At 38.5% G+C, this 23,095-nt stretch overlaps 1 protein-coding gene across 3 annotated transcripts in view; it reads right to left on the bottom strand.

The window, feature by feature from the left end:
• The window catches only part of LOC132400525 (A-kinase anchor protein 7), a 166,200-nt gene that overhangs the window by 103,077 nt on the left and 40,028 nt on the right, over positions 1-23,095 (bottom strand). For all 3 annotated transcript variants that reach the window (XR_009514281.1, XM_059981565.1, XM_059981564.1), the window contains exons 4-6: positions 17,557-17,693; positions 16,675-16,835; positions 10,087-10,199 (exon numbers count right to left, since the gene is read on the bottom strand). Coding sequence is in view for 2 of the 3 variants with exons in the window: in XM_059981565.1 (XP_059837548.1) it covers positions 10,087-10,199; positions 16,675-16,835; positions 17,557-17,693 (411 nt within the window). In the remaining variant the exon portion in view is untranslated. The remainder of the gene's footprint in view (positions 1-10,086; positions 10,200-16,674; positions 16,836-17,556; positions 17,694-23,095) is intronic.

Genomic DNA, 23,095 nt, shown 5'->3' with positions numbered 1-23,095 from the left:
CTAAAGCCTCAAAGAGCTGAAGTCTCTAGATCACCAGTCTGACTCTGTCCACTCAGAAAGTGTTGGCTGCACTTGCCTCTGCATTCCTTTAATTTGCTCTTGCTATATCAATCCCAAGCATGGACTGGTCGCTGGTCAAAGCTCTATTATGCTGCCATGACCCGCTGCTGCCTTTTTCAACTCGGGCTGTGGACCTGGCTGAAATTCCCTCCTCCTAAACTTCCGATGTTCAGATTGGTCACTAGTCAAAGCTTTATTACGCTGCCATAATCCGTTGCTCCATTTTTCTCCTCAGGCAGTGCATTGGAGTGAGATTCCCTACTCTCAACCTTCCGATGTCCGGATTGGTCGCTGGTCAAAGCTCTATTATGTTGCCACGATCTATGCGCCCTTTTTCTACTTGGGCAGTGGACCTGAGTGAAGCCCCCCCCTCACAAACTTCATTTCAACCTTGGGCATGTTACGGATGTGGGCTTCATTCTTTCAACAACAAGCGGGCAAGCCTCAAGCTGATTTATTTACTTATGGAGAAGTGACAGAAAATCTTTAGTACAGTACAATAAAATCAAACACTGAATGGACAATTTATTAGGTACCTCCTAAAGGTATGTTCATGATCTTCTGTTGCTATAGTCCATCCACTTCAAGATTTGAAGTGCTGTGCATTCAGAGATTCTCTTCTGCACACCATTGTTGTAACGCATAGCTACTGTCGCATTCCTGTTAGCTTGAACCAGTCTGGCCATTCTCCTCTGACCTCTCTCGTTACCAAGGTACTTATGCCCACAGAACTGCCGCTCACCGGATGTCTTTTCGTTTCTCGTACTGTTCTCCATAAACTCTAGAGAATTCTGTGCGTGAAAATCCCAGGAGATCAAAGTCACTTAGATCACATTTCTTCCCTATTTTGATATATGGTGGCCTGTTCAGGTATTTGCATTAACAAGCAAATGCACAGATGTACCTAATAGACTGGCCACAGAGTGTACATTGTCGTGAAACTGAACAGAAGACCAACATGTTTCCCACAAAAATATGGTGGTATTACCTAGGAACATGAGGCCATTATTAATAAAAACAGCCCGCGTTTTCTTAACCAGGTCAGATGTTGGTACCTCTAATAAGCAGCACAATTCTTCTCCATTACCAAAAGCATTCAAAGGATTTATAAATACCATTCATATTAACACCATGTCAAACTCAATAAAATGCGATGATTTGTTTTCAATACCGTCACACTAGAAAAAAATGTGACATGCTACTTCTTGCAATTTTAGAATTTATCTTTGATGTACTCATCATACGGCCAAACATGTCATGCTAAATTACTTGTACCCAGGAGCAATACCTAAATTTAGATGACAGACTGAGAGCTGTTGAATGCTTAACAATTTTTTTTCAATATATTCCACGCACTTTTAATATATACCGTATATATTCCATACATTTTTCCAATGAGAGTAGAATTTTTGTTTTAAATCTAGTGGAATATTATAAATCGGGAATGCCTAAACTGAAAGTGGCGAAAGCAGATTCAAAGGAAAGTTAGAAAAGAGAAATGAATGAAAAGGAAATGTTTGCATGGTGAGAGGATAAGAGTAAGGGAGCATGAATAACTGGGCTGCTCTTCCACAAAGCCAATACAGGGACATCGGGTTAAATGGTGACACATCATGATGGGACTAGAAATTTTTGATCTGTGTGTACAGGGATATGCAGGGTTAAATGGTGGCCCCATCTAATGAATGACTCTGAGTCATAAATTTACCAATAATAAATGAATTAACTTCAATTTCAAGTTCCACATGTCAATATCTCTGAGGACCTAAGCTGAACCCAATATATCGATGCAGCTGTAAGGAAGGCAAGACAGCAGCTATATTTTATTAGGAGTTAGAGGAGATTTGGTATGTCACCTACAACACTCACAAATTTCTACAAATGTACTGTGGAGCGCATTCTAACAGGATACATCACTATCTGGTAAGGGGGTATGGGTGGGGGTGGTTGGGGGCTACAGCACAGGAAAAGAGTAAGCTGCAGAGAGTTGTAAAATTAGTCAGCTCCATCATGGGCACTAGCCTCCAAAGTAACCAAGATACTGTATCTTCATGGAGCGGTGCCTCAAAAAGTTGGCGCCCCATCACCCAGGACATGCCCTCTTCTCACTGTTACCATCAGGAAGGAGGTACAGAAAGCCAACGGCACACACCCAGCAACTCAGAAACAGCTTCTTCCCCTCTGCCATCCACATAACAATTACAGCATGGAAACAGGCCGTCTCGGCCCTTCTAGTCTATGCCGAACGCTTATCCTCACCTAGTCCCATCTACCTGCACTCAGCCGATAACTCTCCATTCCTTTCCTGTCCATATACCTATCCAAATTTTTTTAAATGACAAAATTGAACCTGCCCCTACCACTTCTATTGATAGCTCGTTTCGCACAGCTACCACTCTCTGAGTAAAGAAGTTCCCCCTCATGTTACCCCTAAGCTATTGCCCCTTAACTCTCAACTCATGACCTCTTGTTTGAATCTCCCCTACTCGCCAAGGAAAAAGCCTATCCATGTCAACTCTATCTATCCCCCTCATAATTTTAAATACCTCTATCAAGTCCCCCCTCAACCTTCTATGCTCCAAAGAATAAAGATCTAACTTGTTCAACCTCTTTCTGTAACTTAGGTGCTGAAACCCAGGTAACATTCTAGTAAATCTTCTCTGTACTCTCTCTATTTTGTTGACATCTTTCCTATAATTCGGTGACCAGAACTGTACACAATACTCCAAATTTGGCCTCACCAATGCCTTGTACAATTTTAACATTACATCGCAACTCCTATACTCAATGCTCTGATTTATAAAGGCCAGCATACCAAAAGCTTTCTTCACCACCCTATCCACATGAGATTCCACCTTCAGGGAACTATGCACCATTATTCCTAGATCATTCTGTTCTACTGCATTCCTCAATGACCTACCATTTACCATGTATGTCCTATTTTGATTAGTCCTACCAAAATGTAGCACCTCACACTTATCAGCATTGAACTCCATCTGCCATCTTTCAGCCCACTCTTCTAACTGACCTAAATCTCTCTGCAAGCTTTGAAAACTTCATTATCCACAATGACACCTACCTTAGTATCATCTGCATACTTACTAATCCAATTTACCAACCCATCATCCAGATCATTAATGTACATGCCAAACTACATTGGACCCAGTACAGATCCCTGTGGCACACCATTAGTCACCGGCCTCCAACCTGACAAACAGTTATCCACCACTACTCTCTGGCATCTCCCATCCAGCCACTGTTGAATCCATTATGTGAATGGACATTGAACTGATGAACACTCCTCATTCCTTTTTATTTCTGTTCTTGCACAGCTTATTTAACTATTTGATGTAAACAGAAATTAAAAAGGAATGAGGAGTGTTCATCAGTGCAATGGATGAGTCCATGGTTTGCTAGAATGGTAAGGAGAGGGTAAACAGTTCTTCAGCACATTCTGGTTAAGCCCATGACCAACATAAAAGCTGTAAGGGGAAATATTGGCTTTGCTGGAATTCCATTCAGATTAGCACTAATTGACCCAATAAAAAGACGCTTGCTGATAGAAGACAGAAAACCCACTGAAGCTTCCAAGAACAAAAGAAATCGATATTGGGATCACTGACTCATTTAGCTCCAGGATCAACACTGAAACTTTTTCTGGAATTTTTCTTTTCTTCTTTTTGAGCAATCGGACCCCATCAAATGGATGAGATGACTCTCTGATTTCAACTTCCTCAGCTGGACAGCTGATGCTAATGTAACAGTTCAGGTTTAATCAACTGTCATAATTATTTAAAATGACTGTGATTTGGGACAGCATCATCGACAGCCCAAAGCAACTTCAAACAAATATATTTAATATTTCATGGGCAACAGAATCCCATTCTCGCTTGAGGATATATGCTAAAACAATGTATTCTGGTGCTCTTGGCAAAAGTCTGGTACAGCACACAGCAGACGTTGCCACTGAATATGTCAAGCACACTTTGTGCAGAGATGTGCTCCCAGCATGGAAACATACAGCCAAACTTGCAATAAGAACTACATTTAGTGATCAATTTTATGCCACAGTTCAATCCTCTCATGCATTAGAAGCAGGCCCCTTGGCAAAATGTTTGACAAGTTCTGTTCTTTGTTCATCACCACACATTTCAATACCACGCAGGGCTATTCATATAAAATTAATACACCAGTGTTCCAGCTGACAATATTAACTCAGCTACTCATGGATAGGCAACTACTGAGATTTGATATCATACATTTATTTCTTACTTCATTTCACTTCAAACTTATACAGAGAAAGGTATGTGTCTCTATTTCTTGATTTACAATGGCTTGATATATGAAATGTTCACTATAATGGCATTGATCTTCTCAAGGACCATAATCTTAATCTACAGAGCTCTTTTTTACTATAAGGAACAGCTTACCAGTCCCATGGGAATATACTGCACAAAAATGCCCTGAGTGTATACAATTGATGAAATATTTTTCAGGAATTCATTTTTCTATCAGTCATGGAATAGTTGTTTATCTTTCTCTCGAGGATGACTTCCACTCAGGTTCTGTGCTCCCAGAGTCCTTTATCAACAATGGGTCACTGGCCTTTGTGTTTTTCTCCAATGTGGGCACATTCATCATTACAATTCTATGATACCAATGACAAGTGAGACCTGGCTGCTATAGTCAACTTGCAAGGTAACCCTGTAGCCCTGACTCTGCTGCACCCAAAGCTGCCAAAATAGCATTAGGACTATTTTTAAAACTGTCTGATAATCTGATATTATCTGTGGTCAACGAGTATTATCTCTGGCTGGAGGTCTGTGACCAGTGGTGTTCTGCAGGGATCTGTTTTGGGAACTTTGCTGTTTGTGACATATAAAAATGATTTAGTTGAAAATTTGAATGAGTGGGCTGGTACGTTTGGAGGTGGCATGAAGATTGGTGGCATTATGGCAAGTGTAGAAGACTGCCAAAGGATACATCAGAATAGAGATCAGTTGCAGATATTGGTGGGGGGGGGGGGGGCAGGTGAGAGAAATGGTAGGTGCAGTTTACTCTAGTCAAGTGTAAGCTGCTGCACTTAAGGGAGATCAAATGTAAAAAGGGTGAAGACATAGTTAATGACAGAATCCTTAGTGTGTTGGTGTACAGTGCAGAGGCATCTTGAGATTCAAGTCCATAGCTGGCTGAAATTAACCGCACAAGCTGATAAAGCAATACACGCGGCATATAGCACGCTTGCCTTTATTACAGCATTGAGTTCTAAGTTCAGGAATTTACACTTAAACTTTATAAAACCAGTTGGACATATTAGGGTACTGCATTCAATTCTGGCTGCTCCAATATTGGAATGATGTGGTGGCTATAAAAAGGATGCTAAAGAGATTTACCAGAATTCTGCCTGGATTGGAGGGCATCAAGTTCAAGGTAAAGTAAGTATAAATTCTACACCCTCACCTTGGAAAGTCTGATCACCAGGCTGTACTTCTACTCCCTGAGTATAGGCAGAGACTGAATACAGCAGCACCAGTAGTGAGGACCAAGAAGGTATGGATAAGTGAAGCACAGGAGTGCTTACAGGACTGCTTTGAATCAGTGGACTGGCCTAAATTCATGAAGTCATTTTCAAATCTGGATGAGTATGCCACAATTGTTACCAACTTCATTAAAACCTCTGTGAATGAGTGTGTGTCTATGAAAACTTGCTGTACATTCCCAAACCAAAAGCAGTCATCTACTGAGAGATAGATCTGTGGCATTTAAGTCTGGTGACCCAGGTCTGTACAAGAAAACCAGGTATGGCTTGCAGAGGGCTATTTCAAGGGCAAAGAAACAATTTTGAGTAAGGTTGGAGGCAACCTTGGCTGCGCGTCAACTCTGACAGGGTTTGCAAGTCATTACTTCCTACAAAACAAAACCCAATAACATGAATGCCAGCGATGCTTCACTACCAGATGAGCTCAATGCCTTCTATGCCCACTTAAAAATGGAGAATATTACTATAGCTGTGAAGATCCCCGCTGCACCAGGTGAGCCTGTGATCTCTGTCTCAGAGGCCGATGTTAGGCTGTCCTTAGGGAGGGCGAATCCTTGCAAGGCAGCAGGTCCCAATGGAGTATCTGGTAAGGCTCTGAAAACTTGTGCTAACCAACTGGTGGGAGTATTCATGGGCATTTTCAACCTCTCACTGCTAGGATTGGAAGTTCCCACCTGCTTCAAAAAAGCATATCAACAGTGATGAAAAGTTTTGAGAGGTTGATCATGGCTAGAAAGAACTCCTACCTCAGCAAGGACCTGGACCCACTGTAATTTGCCAACCGTCACAATAGGTCTACAACATGGTTCAGTGGCTCTTCACACGGCCTTAGATCACCTGGACAATACAGCTTTGTACTTAATGTGTTTGCCCCTGCTGCATTTCATGGCAAATCCAATAGCAGAGAAAGAGGTCTCACTCACTGCCATCAGATCTCCAGCTTGTCTCTTATCTATGCTTTTCAACACATCAGTGTGGAAGACAGAGATGAACCAACTTGGGCAACCAGTGCAGCCAGTTGGACTGCTGCTGCTCAGCATCAGAAACCGGATGCTGTTTGTGTGGCATTTATACATTTTCCCTTTTCGGTTTCCTCCAGTCAACTCCCAAATTCCAAAGACAAACAGGTCAGTAGGTTAACTGACCAGTGTATATCACCGTTTGTCCATTGATGAGTATGTGGAAATATCAGCAAAAAGTAGAATTAATACAGGATCAGTGCAAATGAATCAGTACATACTCACTGGACCGAAAGACCTGTTTTCCTACTGTATAACTCCATAAGTCAACAAAGGGACTGAGGTTCCTCATAGTTGAAACAAAATTGTCACTTACTTAGTTATTTTAGATACAGTAATTGTTTCTGGCAGAAAAGTTTATGGACTGAATAAATAAATATTAAGTTCTAAATGTTAAACAGGCATTGCAGTAATTTTCTAAATTTTTCAGTCACATAAAGTTAGTAAATACAAAGCATGTCGTGGCCTTAACCTTTTTTTAATTACATCTCCTGAAAGCTTCCTGAGACATTTGTTAATGTTAAAGGCATAATTTTCTTGTATGCTTTTATTTGCTCTTAAACAATGATGGTATCACAGCAGAGAGATTGTGAATTACTAGTACTATAAAATGAATGAGAATATATACAAAATCTTTAACAATGCTTAGGATTTGTATCTTATTTATGAACTATGAAGGTAAGTGGAAAGGAATCCAGTAACTGCAGCCAACCCAATTCAATAAAAAGGGTGAATATTGTTCCAAATACAGAAAGCACTGATACAGCATGATCTTCACTATGAATTTAATGATATTTAACAAGAATGTCCCAGCACACTTCAATGGCTTAATTGCATTAATGAGAAAAAGACAACATAGTAAAAATAAAACACAACACATTAATTACCAGAATAATGACGCTTCTAGGTATAAAGTACTGAAGATCGGTAGTACATCTGACTCAGACTTGAGCTCAGCCTCCACAACATTCACTTCTCCCTTACTAACGACACTATAATTATAGGATCATTTACCAAGGTACGTCAATATACTTCCATAAAACTGCTTTTCAAAGAGTCACTCATTGCTGAAAGAACAAACTTACACTTCGACAATTAATAGAAAAAATGGTTTTACATGCCTAATGTTCACTCATTAGACAATGGAGAGGACATGCGTATCAGTGACGCTGGCTCCACTCGAGTACTTCTCAGATCCTTCTCATTTACATTATTTATTAAAATACTTCATGGGCTGTACTTTATGACGTGATGCAATTTAACTAGGTCCTAGCTACAATGTCACATTTTATTAAATTTGATTCAATGATTTTACACTGTTGAAATGAGTGTATCAGATTGCATTGTTTCTGCAATTTCTCACCCGAGCTGTGGTAATGAAACTTGACAGGGATAAGGTAATATTGAATATCGACCAAATATTTTGGTCCTAACTTCAATTATGAATATTAATTGGTATAATATATATCTGTAATGCACAGACAGGTGTATCATCCAGCATGCAATGTTTCTGCTCAATGGCATTCTGTAAATCACAGAAGCCAGTAAATTAACTAGTTAAGGTTGAATGAACACTGCATAATACAATAAGATATAGGAGCAGAATTGGGCCATTTGACCCATCAAGTCTGCTCTACCATTTCATCTTGGCTGATCCATTTTACCTCTCAGCCCCAATCTCCTGCCTTCTCTTCATATCCCTTCATGCCCTGACTAATCAAGAATCTATCAATCTCTGCCTAAATACTCTCAGTGACTTGGCCTCCACAGATTCTGCCTAAAGAAATTCCTCCTCATCTCCATTCTAAAAGGATGCCCCTCTAAAAGGCTTTGTCCTTTGGTCCTAGATTCGCCCACCATAGGAAACATCCTCTCCACATTCATTCTATCAAGACCTTTCAACATTCAATAGGTTTCAATGAGGTCACCCTTCATTCCTCAAAATTCCAGTAAGAACAGGAGAATGTACACTCCGGAGTAGTCTGATCTGAATAGGTTCTTTCACTGAAAAGAAGAGACTATTATCTCTTCTACAACCAACAGCAAAAGGTATGCTTGTCTAAGTTTCAGCCTTACCTTCTTTTTTTCCAATCTAGCCTATCCCTGTTTGTGGAAAGATGTAAAATCAAAATCCCAAAATCAAGGGTGAAATGGCTATGTCCATGTACAGGTACTTTAGCTTAATAATTAAGATCATAATTAATTCACAGTGTACTTATGAGTTATTAAGATACAATTTTAAGAAAACTGTATATGGTGGCTCTGCAAAACTGGATATTGAATATAAAGAGGATTACTTGATGTTATTTACATTTTACCTGACAATATTCTGGCCAACGTTCAGTAAGCCATAGTACAGATTAAGAAGCAGTGTTTTATTATCACAGTACCAATATGAGCAAGACACACCCAAGTTAAACTTGGGACGTTGACCATAAACTACTCATATGAATATTAATAAAGCCAGCTTACTACTCAAAATGCATTTTAGCACTGATGTGTATTACCAAATATGAGGCTTAATCCTATTTTTAATAACATTATAATCAACATTTAATTGCATACAATCTATATGTGTTTACTCTCTGTTGCCTCATTAAGAGCAGTAACATCAAGATTCCCGCATTTTTAAAAAAAATCACATTTGGTTCCTAGTGGTATGGCTTGAATAGAGCATGAGAATTGAGATGTCACCACTTTTTTCAATGTTAGTACCAGAATTACTTTACTTCTCATTTAGATAATACTTTCTCAACACTTCCAGCTCAGACATTTTCTGGATTTGTATCCTGAGTGAGAAATGCTACATTCATATTCCAGCATTCATTCAAATGTATGTTAGAATTAGTACCCCTAAATAACGAATCAATGCTGCAGGTTAGATGTTGGTTTACCTTTTGCTCTATGATAGAATATGATGAAAGCCTTTCTTAATTATATATTATGTAGGTGTCACAAAAAAGATGTGCAGCTTTCCAGAACCCAGTATGAGTGCGTTAGTACGTATTTTCATTTACTTAGATCTTCCTCTCGCAGCTAGTTCAAAAGAAACGTTGCTCCTAATTCAACTTACTAGATTGCTTATTCTTGATACAATTCTGATTGTTATAAAGCAATATACATAATACTTACCTCTATTATAATGATACACAAGAAGTAATTCCTGCAGTGTTAAAGTCATTTTCTGTATATCCAGCAACATAAGACACAACTTCAGCAAAGACCACTATCTTACCTGTCTCTTGGTATTTCTTATTTCACACAACACAAAAGACAATGGTAAAAGAACAAACCTTCTTACATGATAAAGAAAATTATTACTACGAACCAATGCACCTCTTAAATGCAGCACTCATGAAATTTCTGCGCAGCAACATCAGCATTAACACCACAGCAACTCCAAATAATTTTTCCTGATATTGGCTTACTTATATACGTGCTTATCATTCAATAGAAATGTGATCAGACCTGATGATGCAGCTTTGGTGCCCTTGATAGTTTCATAAAGGTTAAGTGAGGTTTAAAAGCTTTGCTGTCTCCAGTCAAAATACCATTTGCTTGGAATCTTTGCCTTATAGTCTCTGTGGAGTAAACAGATAAGATTTAGTTCATTCTGGAAAAAATAGATAATTGATATATATCCAAACATGGCATATAGCTGGAGCATTACAAAATGAAGAAACAATCAATAGTTTCAGGAAGAATCATATCCATTACACAGAAGAATTTCATTCAGTTGAAATGTATATTATCCTCTATATGTTCAATTATTGGAATTCTTACCACAAAACTTTTTAATCACCAGAAAATTTAAAATAACACACACAAAATAACTCAGTGGGCCAGGCAGCATCAATGGAAAAGAGTGCAGTCGACGTTTTGGGCTGAGACCCTTCATCAGGACTGGAGAAAAAAAGATGAGGGGTCAGACTAAGAAGGTGGGGGAGGAGGGGAGGAAGAAAGACAAGGTGATAAGTGAAATTGGGAGGAGCTGTGAAGTAAAGGGAAGTTGATAGGTGGAAGAGATAGCTGGAGAAAGGGGAATCTGATAGGAGAGGAGAGAAGGCCAAGGAAGAAAGAAACATGGGGAGGAGCACTAGGGGGAGGAGCACTAGAGGGAGGTGATGGGCAGGTAAGGAGATATGATGAGAGAGGAAAAATAGGAATGGGGAATGGTGATGGAGAAGTAGGGCATTACTGGAAGACCAGGAAATCGATGTTACTTAACTTTAAATTTAAAATTAATTTTAAATGAAAATTTAACTTGATGGATGTTCTGTTTTATAAAAGATTTTTCTTAAACAGAGCTCATTTTTAAGAAACTATAACCATCTTAACCAAATTAGACACCTTAACATTTTTCAGGAGCACAAGTTCTGCTTGATTTAAAAATAAATCAATGCATTAAGCTGCTACATCAAGTAAACATGAAATGGAGTATAGTTCATTAATAGGCTAACCATTTCATTTTGCAGGCAGTGGTTAAATATTCCCTTTGTTAATGAGATGAAAATCAAATGAGATTCATCATAGTGGAATATGTGCACAGCACACTGTATAATACAGATTTGATGTTTGACAGAAGTTGGTGAGTAAGGGAAATAATACAATAGGACCTCTTTGGAGCTGGAAACTGGGGTGCATTATTGGAATTAAATTATTATTTTTACTTTACAATCAGATAATTTAATCTGGTTAATGTGCTGTACAAAAATGAAAGGGAGAAATATACATACACTGATATAAAATTTTCAAGTTTTTAATCTTTGATATCTACTGTCTGTTGATCAAAGGTTTTGTCTGTTTATGAATAGTTACTCCAAATGACCAAGTGAATTTACATGCAATATCTGCAAAGAACTACCATGTACAGTGTGCTAGAAGCACAAGAGAGCAATAGATAATGTTCTCAGCTCTTGGTTTACACCCAAGAAATGCAAAAATAATGCAAAACAAATTGAACTTATTTACAGAATTCTACAATTCATGTCTTTCCTTGAAACCACTGCTTATCTCTCTCAGCCTGAAATTTATTTCCTGCCACACACATTACCTGATGTGCTGGGTTCCTTCAAAAGATTGTTTTTTGCATTTATGTTTCAGTTGTGCATTTAGAATAAATGCAACCTGGGATCCGTGGATCCCTCAGTTAATGGCATAAAAACGGTTGGGAACTCATGGTTTAAAGTCAAACTATTACTTGATAACTGACAGTTAAAGTAATATTCATACAGATTAAAAATTACACTATTTTATATATTACCACAAGATTTTCTACAGCCAGGCTTATTTCTAATGAAATAATCAATGCAGTTGACATTCAGACAAACTAGTAACAGCATTGATATGGGTCATCAGAACTAAATTTAGACAAGGGCAAGAAGTCATGTTAAATTGCGTCACAACCAGCTTTACAAGGAGAATTGAAAAAGAAATGCCAACTACTAAAATTAGACAACCTCATGTGTTAATAAGTCAATGCTAAAATATCAATATCAAACTAATAAATATCAGTCACATTCCATAATTATTAATAAAAACAGATATTCTAAAATATATTTCTGTCTGGAAGAGAGCTACATTAAATGGCTTTCCTTTGTTGCCATCATACTAAATGATGACATCTGCCAATCAATGCTTTAAGATCTGTAAGAGTAAAATTGTTAATATTCTGTTATAAAACCATAAGACAGAGGAACAGAATTAGGCCATTTGGCCCATCGAATATGCTCCGCCATTCCATCATGCTGATCGTTTTTACCCCTCCTCAGTCCCACTCCCCAGTATCCTTCCCACAACCTTTGATGTCATGTCCAATCAAGAACCTATCAAGCTCTGCCTTAAATACACCTAACGACCTAGCCTCTACAGCAGCTTGTGATAATTAATTTCACAAGTTCACCACCATCTGGCCAAAGAAATGTCTCCACATCTCTGTTTTAAATGGACGCCCCTCTATCCAGAGGGCTGTGCCCTCTTGTCCTGGACTCCCCCACCATGGGAAACATCCTTTCCACACCTACTCTGTCTAGGGCTTTCAATATTTGAAAGGTTTCAATGAGATCCCCCTTCATAATTCTAAATTCGAGCAAGTACAGACCCAGAGCTATCAAACATTCCTCATATGATAACCATTTCATTCTCCAAATCATCCTTGTGAACCTCCTCTGAACCCTCTCCAATGCCAGCACATTCTTTCTTAGAAGAGGTGTCCAGAACTGTTCACAATACTGAAGGTGAGGCCTCTCCAGTACCTTATAAAACCTGAGCATCACATCCTTGCTCTTATATTCTGGACCTCTTGAAATGAATGCTAACATTGAATTTGCCTTCCTCACCATCGACTCTACCTGCAAGTTAACATTTAAGGCACAAGGACTCTCAAGTTTGCATCTCAGATTTTTGGATTTTCTCCCCGTTTAGAAAATACTCTGCATATTTATTTCTACTACCAAAATGAGTGGCTATGCATTGTCTAACATTCTCTTTCATTTGCCACTCTCTTGCCCATTCTCCTAATCTGTCAAAGTCCTCCTGGAGCCTACCTGTTTCCTCAACACTACCTGTCCCTCCAAAAAAATCTTGGTATCATCTGCAAACTTGGCAACAAAGCCATCTATTCCATCATTGATATACAGCATAAAACGAAGCAGTCCCAACAGTGACCCCTGTGGAAACACACGAGTCACTGCCAGCCAACCAGAAAAGGATCTTTTTATTCCCACTCAGCCAATGTTCTAACCATGCCAGTAACTTTTCCTGTAACGCCATGATGCTCTTAACTTGGTAAGCTGCCTCATGTGTGGCACCTTGAGAGGGAAGAATGCCTTTTGATTGCTTGAGGATCGCTCTGCCACGGAGAGGGAAAGGCCTGCCGCTGTGCCCAGAAAATGTTACCTAGGTTTTGTGCTTTTTGGATATGGACTTGAACTATACTTTTTTTTCGGACTTAAGTTTTTCATATTCCGAATTTTGACCTGATCTTTCTCATATTTTTGTGTGCAGGGGAGGGGAATTTGGGGATCGATGTGCCTGTTCCATTTTTGTTCGTTATTTTGAGAGGGGAGGAGGGATTTGGGGGTTGATGATCGTGCTGCTGTTCTCTTCTTTCTTGGTTTCATGGCTATCTAGAGAAGAAGAATTTCAGAATTATACACTTTGATAATAAACAAGCCTTTGAACCTTTGAATTAATTCAACAAATGAGCTTTCTATGAAGGACATAGGAACCATTTCCACTTTATATCAGTATTGTGTGGACAGGCACCTTTCCACCATGTTATTTTGATAGCTCAGAGCCTGCCTGCTTCTATTAGTAATGTCTGACCCACAATGTTTGTTAAAGTCATGTTTAAAGTGTACTAAAGACTTAGCTATAGCTGAGCAGTTAAGGTTGGAGTGACCTCGAAGTCTTGTGGAAGAACTAAATACCCAAAAAGCATGGCCCAAATTCTTAACTAGTGAATACGTCCATCACTTTGACATGTATTTCCTTGCATCACAAATTGTTCTCTGACCAACATAAAATTATATAATAAATACCAATCAATTCATAATAAGGATTAACAAGAGGAGAATTGAAAAATGTTAAAAGCATCTTAAAAATTTAATAAGAAGCATTTAAATTTAATTAAGAGTTGTAAGATGCTTTAGGATTTTTAAATTCATTTTATGTTTCCTCTAAACGTGTATCATGTTTTGAGTGTCTCTGAAAGATTTTGCATGTTTTGACAGTCAACAAAGCCAGGTACTATGGGACTAACCCAGCTGCTGAATTTTTCTGGTGATCAGGGTTTGTTCTGTTACTTTCACCCTGAGACACCACTCATATGGACCAAAGCAGTGTATATCAAAATGATCCACAATCTTTCAGAGTAAATTTATTGTCAAATAGATAACAACCAGAAAAAAGCCTGTAGATGCTGTAAATCTAAAGCAACACACACAAAATGCTGGAGGAACTCAGCAGGAAATGAATAAACAGTTGATGTTTCAGACTGAGACTCCTCCTCAGGAACTGGAGAAGGGTCTCAGCTCAAAACATCAACTGTTTACTGTTTTCCATAAGTGCTACCTAACCTACTGAGTTCCTCCAGCATTCTGTGTGTGTTGCAGTAAGAAGATAAGATCTACAAGTTTGTGAAGAAATGAGATCACTGTTTCCTGTTTCTCACTCAGCAAACCACAATTGCTTACATTCTGGAGAATCATAGCAATTCATTATTCACAGAAATCATGAATTGTCTTGCCCTACCTAGCTAGCCAAGAAAGAACCATGCAGCCAAATCCCTCTTCCCAGCTCTTGAATCGTGTCCTTGTTCATAACATATCAAGTGGCTCATCCAGATATTGAAATAAATAGATTCAATCTCTAAATCTCTTTCAGGCAAACATTTTAAACATGGCCCTTACATTTTAATCAAACTCTTAATATACATCACAGAAAGCACAGGACTTGGTATTGAGACTTCAGGTCATTGAAATATCTCTCAACTTTAATAATTATTTTCCAGACATTAAGTCGTAATTCAAATCTACTTTGGCTAAATTACCTCTTGGTTTGGTTAAAAAAAATCCTTCTGGAAGTGAACCTTGGTCTTTCTTCGCCCTTTTCAATAAATATGCTAAATGTGATTGAAACATGATCACTGCTAACCAAAATGCAGTCCATTAGTTTCCCTTCTGCTTCTCAGTTCTTTCCTCCAAACTAAGCATCTTTCTTGATAGAGCTACTATGTACTCAACAAAGAATTCTGCACCTTCTTTACCATTCACACTGATACTACGTCAGTTAACTTCACCAGTTGGTGTTAAGTGATGGAATCCTATTATTAATTATTTACTGTTCTAGCATTCATTAGAAAGTTACACACTGTTTTATAGTTTGAGGGTCTACAATATATCATCCAAAATTACACTTCATTTTATCATCACCTTCAGTATTTTGAAATCCATCTAAGAGAGGGAAAACTCTGATTTCAAACCTCCGCTGCCTTGCGGCCATACCCACTCATGGGAAAGGCTTTGGGAGTAAACTCCGAGGACAAAACCGGAGCTAGAGTCCCTAAGGCAGTCCGATATTGTCTTCCACCTCGTTCTGGCAACTCCTGCGATGACACTGGCACCAAGCTGTATCAGCCCTTGCCCTTCCCTTGGACAACATCAGTGGCGTGGAGAGGGGAGACTTGCTGCATGGGCAACAGCCAGGCTTCCATACAACCTTGCCCAGGCCTGCGCCCTGGAGAAGACTTTCTAGGCGCAGATCCATGGTCTCGTGAGACTAGCGGATGCCATACAGTATTTTGATACATGTAACCAAGATCCACGATACATTTTAGTTATATGCTCCATGGGTATAGCTTAAACTACTCACTCTCTCAATCTCCAGCATCAATATTCCTGGGAGGTCTATAAAGGCGTTCTGGAATTTTCAAAAATGATTATTTTTATTTTTTTAGTATCAGCAAATTAAGTCATTTGTTTAAAATATTCAGCTAGCAGTCAGGAAATATCAGCTTGTGTGTGTCAGCTTCGTTTAAGGTCCATCTTCACTGGGCAATGGTTACATATCTGACCTCAGGCTCTGTCTGGCCTAAGTACTCAATGTGTAGTTTAATCCTGAGTTAACTTTTACAAAACTGCAACAAGCTGTTTGAGAGTTCATCCACTTCTTTGAAGTTTCACAAAAAATGGCATTGACCAAATAAAAGCAACAATGAAAAATCGTAAAGCCCCCCCCCCCCCATTTTGTGAGAAAATATTAAAATCTAATGGTTTCTCAACCTTAATATGGGGAATATATTCCTAAACATCTGGTGATAGGTACAAAATGATGAATGGAAAGAAATGTCTGTCATAAAAAACTACATAAAAAGTCATATAAATGTGGGAATAACATTCAGAAATTAATTCATTTGGAAAACATTTATTAAAAACAGCCCAAGTTCTAAAGACATTTGGCAAGACATTTGCCAAATACTTGCAGAATTCTGACATTTTTATATAGTACAATGATCTAAAATACTTGTGGGTACAAAATCCCAATCAAACCACTTACCAGTAATTTGGACTAGTGTTCTCAGGTGTTCATTTTGAATTAACTGTGCAAATACTACTTCTCCTCTGAAATCTGCAATCCCATCAAATCCTAAGGACAACTGTGTTCCCAGTAGGATTTCCTGCACTGGCTCCTTGCATTCTTCAATTGTACTCAGTGCTCTGCCAGAAAAAAAATCAAACAACTCCCATAAATAAAGTAACAGATTTGTGCTCTAACTTCTCTGCTCAACCAAAGTAAAAGCTCACATTTTGGGAAAATACACTTTATGCATTAAAAATGCTTGTTACTTTAAGTGCTTACAAAATATACTGGACAATTCTGAATGTTGGCAAAGAAATGGTGTCTGAAATATTGAACATTACTGAAGAGCAATTTGCAACTTTAAAGAGAAGAAAAGCATTAACTACCACCTATTAGATGTTAAATCTTTTTGATCTAATAGGTCGGGAAGGATATAACTGTATGCCAAAGTATGCACTATGCTTAAGTTTGCAAGAGGCAACCATCCTAAAAATTAAAGTAGGAAAAGGAAATAAGAAATGGAAACTCAGCAATCAATTTTTTTCAAAATATTAGAAATATCAAAAGATATAAGGTAAGACAGGAAAAAGATCCTCATGTGGAAGATAGACCATGATTTGTTGAATTGTGAAGTAAACTTGACAGGACAAATTCATCTATTCCTGCTGATAATTCACACATTCTAATGTAACATATATAACAAAGAAAAAAATTAGATAAAATGTATATTGAGAAGTCTGGAGCTATGAATAATTCAGGGAAAAGAATGCAGGTTAATAACTCAATCAGAATTTTAAAACAACTACAGTTGCCAGTTTGGTATTCATTGCAAGGAACTTTTTTTAAAGAAACACTCACTTGTTCACCTCCACATCACTTGCCAAATACGTCACAAGAATGGTGATATGAAGACAGGAAATTGGTATCATGGCCTTGGAAAGTCTTTCATCTGCCTGTACTACAAGGTCTTGCACTGCCTTGATGCCACCTATAATCTTAAATGATTAGAAAAATTAGAAAAGTATTCCCAATACATTTCAAATACAATTATCCAACAACAATCTAAGATACAAAATCTAGCACCTAGTTACCCACTCAGAAACCTTAGTTTCAATGCAGTTATAGGAGGCATGGTATCATAGCTGTTAATCCTGATGTAGACAGCTGCCTGTATGGAGTTTGCCTATTCTTTTCATGACATTGTACAGCCAGCTTCCATCTACAATTCACATACCCTCAGTGGCCACTTTACTAGGTACACCTACTCATTAATGCAAATATCTACTCAGCAAATCATGTGGCACTGCAACTCAATGCATAAAAGCACGCAGATGTGGTCGAAAGGTTCAGTTGTTGTTCAGACCAAACGTCAGAATGGGGAAGAAATGTGATCTAACTTTGACCTTGGACTGGTTGTCAGTGCCATACGGGGTGGTTTGAGTATCTCAGAAACTGCTGATCTCCTGGGCTTTTCACACACAACAGTCTCAAGAGTTTACAGAGAATGGCATGAAAAACAAAAAAAATCTAGTGAGTGGCAGTTCTGTGGGTGAAAATGTTTTGTTAATATGAGAGGTCAGAGGACATAAGCCAGACTGGTTCAAACTGAAAGGAAGGCAACAGTAACTCAAATAATCACGTGTTACTACAGCGGTGTGCGGAAGAGCATCTCTGAACACACAACAGGTCGAAGCTTGAAGTGGACGTGCTACAGAAGAAGACCACAAACATACACTCAGTGGTCACACAGAAGTCACTTAATAAAGTGGCCACTGAATGTATGTGCCAGTAGACTAACTACCCAAGTGTAGATAAGTGAACCAGAGGGGAATGAGAGAAGCTTATGAGATAAAATAAGCTGTGAGGCTACAGGAGAAGCGTTGTAGGGGATCAGAACTGGTGGGTTTGCTCTGGGGGGAGCTGATGTGGATCTGATAGCTTTTAACAGCCTCTTCTGAGCTGCAATATACAAGTAAATACTGCAGAGAAAACTGCAAGGAAGCTCAAGCTGAAGCAAGAACAAAAGGTTTCTTCACATCAGTGTTAAAAACATCTTAACCATTCCAAAAATTGAAATAATAGTCTGTAATCATTCACTTTCAACTTCCACAATGCCAAAGTCCACAGTCAGTAATTATTCACTGGCTAATGCCTGCTATTCCTTTGAAAAGCTACGTTTCCTTCCCCATTCCAAATTAGAATCCACTTATTTATCTGTCAATAATGCAACGTCTTAGCCAAAGTTACATAAACAGCTTATAAAAACATTGAAAAATAACTTTGGTTCAAATGTAGCTAAATTTTATAATTTAAGTTACAATATACAGTTACTACTACATAATATCTGGAGCAAATTCACTAGATTTATTCCTGGGAAGAGAGGACTGCACTTTGAGTAGAATAGCCTTTAAAATCCCAACAGTAGCCACTGAGAGGCTGCTTCCACTAAATCGGAGGCTCCCAACCTCTTTTATATCATGGACCCTTACCATTTACCAAGGGCTCCATGGACCCCAGGTTGGGAACCTCTGCTCTAAATGAAAAGACTAAAGATGTTGATCATTATTTAGCCAGTCAGGACATGAAAGAAACAGACCCTGATATCAGGACAAAGACAAAGTATGACATGAAAGAACACAGGTTAACCTGAAGTTGCTGATCAACAAAAGGAAAAGGGTCAAATGATTTAAAATATTGAATACCACTTGCCCAAAGGAAGCTACCCGTGTTGATGGAGACAAATTATCTCAACCAAGGACAGAACTGCAATAATTGCTCAAGATTGATTCAAAAATCCTATATATGGTTTCCCCAAGTCAGCTTTTGTCTTTCACCTCACACATCACCCCCCCCCCCCCCCCCACAGCTCTGCTTTGAAAAATGTAAACCATCCAGTTTCCAGAAAGAATCATTGCCCTGAAATGTTAGTTGTTTTCTTTCTCCATAGGTGCTACTTGACTGGCTGATTTTATAGTCACACTAAACTACAGCACAGAAGCATGCCCAGCCATCTAGCCCATGCAATACCATTTAAACTGCTTAGTCCTATTGACCTACACTCAGACCATAGCCCTCCATAGCCCAAACAAGGGAAAATCTTCAGATGCTGGAAATCCAAGCAACGCACACAAAATGCTGGAGGAACTCAGCCCGTAACGCTGACTGTTCACTCTTTTCCATAGATACTGCTTGGCCTGCTGAGTTCCTCCAGCAGTTTGTGTGTTACCCTCCATAGCCTTCCCATCCATGTACCTATTCAAATTTCTCTTAAACGTTGAAATCAAGATCACATCCACTACTTGCACTGGCAACTCGTTCCACCCTCTGTGAAGAAGTTTTCCCTTCACATTCCCCTTGAATGTTTCACCTTTCATTCTCACTCAGCTTTGGTGGAAAAAGCCTGCTTACCTATCTATACCTTGCATAATTTGTACACCTCTATTAAATCTCCCCTCAACTTCTAAGTTCTAGTGAATAAAGTTCCAGCCTGTTCAATCTTTCCTTATAGCTCAGGATCTTCAGTCCTGGCAACATCCCTATAAATTTTCTCTGTACTCTTTCTCCCAGCTTTTCTGATTTTGTTTCAGGATAGAGTCCTAGGGTTAACCATTTCAGCTGTGTCATCTGTGGCATTCTTTCCATCACAGAAAGGGGAAATGAACTGCTGATTGTATAATGTTCAACTCTACTCTCAACACCACAGCAAATAAAGCAGTCCACCCCTACAGCTGTTAAATGAGGAATAAAATGCCTGTCACATGTGCTAGTGTGACTGTCATCAACAAGAGTATCTGACCACCCGATGTTGACATTCAACTACATGAACATAACCAACATCCTAAAATCACCACTTACCAGAAACTTAGCTGGATCAGACACAAAAAAAACTCCAGCTTGCTCCATTGAATCATAGCGTATCTGATCTTGGCCTCGATGTTACCATCAAGTCTGTCCCCACTAGTTTCTGACTGCCCTGTAATCCAAACATCAGCCTACCTCACTCTTAATTTTCAGTGACTCTGCCAAGATGAGAGCAAGTAACTAATCTTATAAATCTACCGAGCTTTTCAATAGTCTGTCGGTATGAAGGAATTCTTTCTATTTGCCCAGGAGAGGAAACAAGGGATATTACAATGTGTGGATGTGTTGGGAATGAGTAGGGAATACAGCAGTTTAGCCTTGCTGTTGAATGGTGGAACAGGAGTGAGAGGTCGTGTAGGTTTCCATGGTTTCCACGATATTTCTCAGCTTTTTGTGTTCATGATAAGAACAAAACTATTTTTGATATCTACACAATCTGGCCTCTAGAAGATGTTAGCTAATAATCTCTTGCTATGTGATCAGAATGAGGACTCTGAATAAGTACAATAAACATCTTTCAACTGGAACAAATGTAAAGCATTCAGACATGCAATTTCACACTGTGATTTCATTGGTTTAATTATTGCACTTTAAAAATTAAATAATTAATTGCAAAATATTGGATGTAGCTCTATCCCCCGTTGAGCATGTCTGAGGGCAATTAGAAAAATAAATGTATTATGTTTCCAGTTGAAAAGATTGCTAAATTAACACAGCATACAATTAAAATTTTGGACTTTGCTGTAGTTTCTGTCAGATGGCTTAAGGCTCATAATTGGTCTGAGGAATAACTTCCTGCAAGACCAACATTCTGTTCTCAGTTTTTCATAGCATTACACGGATTATTACAGGATGTAAGGACCTGAATATGATGGCAAATTTCTTCTAAGACAACTCAAGTGTATTTATTGTGTAAATGGCAATTACTCAAATCAAACTTGGACTTCTGGCTTTTGCTTATATTAAGGCAGTTTATTTCAGTTGAGGCTGTTACTGAGTGTGGTTTAGCAGAGCAAACAGCATGTTACATAATTCCCCTTTAACATTCAATTATTATTCAGCAACCCTTGCTGAAACTGTGCTCTGTTTGTAACAAGTACTTCAGTTAGATCTACTCATGACAAATGAGCCCTTAAGTAATTCAATGGGGACTTCACCACCAGCATAATGCAAAGCCTTTGGCAGGGGAGTAAGATAAAATGGAAACTAAAGGAAAATAAAAGAAACAACCAAATTAATGAAAAGTTGTCAGTTAAAAAAAATAAATTATCACCCGTGCACACGTTTTTCAAAATAAAGTGCTTTTCTCCCATCATCTACTATTCTTTGCACCCCCCTTCTAACTTGGAAATCAGCCAATCTGTTCCTAGACCTCCTATCACTTTGCAAACTGCAAGTGAAGATAAATGAGCAAAGGCTATTTATCACACAGGATCTCCCTCAGTAACATTACAATCAAGGAATCATAAATAGATACCTACATCCTAGAACCATATGACGCAAGTGGAATATCTAAAGATTGCCCAAATTCTAGTTCCGTAGTTATTCCCCATAAAATCAAATCCCAATGCTGTTCCAGATGTTGATTTTTAAGAATATCCAAAGATCCCTTAATTTCAGTCTGGCTATGGGCTTGATAGTGTTTATCAACATAAAACTCCATGTCCTTGGTCTTCTCGTGCCATTGCCTACTTTTCAGAACACAGCTTCCTTTAAGCTTCAATCTTTAGTTGCTATATAATTCTTTCTTTACTGAATGAGATGTTGTTCTGCCAAATTCAATGGGACATTATTTGCCAATTGAGCAAGCACTGAAACTCCGAATCAGAATTAGATTTATTGTCACCAGCATGTGTTGTGAAATTTGTTAACTGCAGCAGTACAATGCACAATATAAAAAATAGAGAAAAAATAAGTATATCAATTACAGTACATTAGATTAAAAATAGTGCAAAAACAGAAATAACATATATATTTTTAAGAGGTGGTGTTCATGGGCTTAATGTCCATTTAGCATTTGTATGGCAGAGGGGAAGAAGCTGTTCCTGAATTGCTGAGTGTGTGCCTTCAAGCTTCTGTAGCTCCTTCCTAATGGTAACAGTGAGGACACGTCCTGAGTGATGGAAGTCCTTCATGATGGACGCTGCCTTTTTGAGGCACCACTCCTAAAGACTAGTACCCATGATGAAGCTGACTAATTTTGCAACTCTCTGCAGCTTAGTTCGATCCTGTGCAGTTGTCCACCCATACTAGACTGTGATGCAGCGAGTCAGAATGCTGTAGGAACTTCCAAGTGTTTTAGGTGACATGCAAAACCTCTCAAACTCCTGATGAAATATAGCTGCTGTCTTGCCTTCTTTATAGCTGCATCAATGTTTCTGAAACACGGCAATTAAAAGGCACACAATAACCTGCAAGCGGTAATGACAGAATAATATTTTTATTTAAGTTATTAGAGGAATGGATAATGATCTAAATGTTAGAGATACATTTAGTGGACTCTTTTTCCAAGGGATGATAGGGAACATTTTGTATT

The sequence above is a fragment of the Hypanus sabinus genome, chromosome 10, assembly GCF_030144855.1.
Source record: "Hypanus sabinus isolate sHypSab1 chromosome 10, sHypSab1.hap1, whole genome shotgun sequence".
Classification (NCBI taxonomy): Eukaryota; Metazoa; Chordata; class Chondrichthyes; order Myliobatiformes; family Dasyatidae; genus Hypanus; species Hypanus sabinus.
This window is presented reverse-complemented; position numbering and strand designations above follow the sequence as displayed.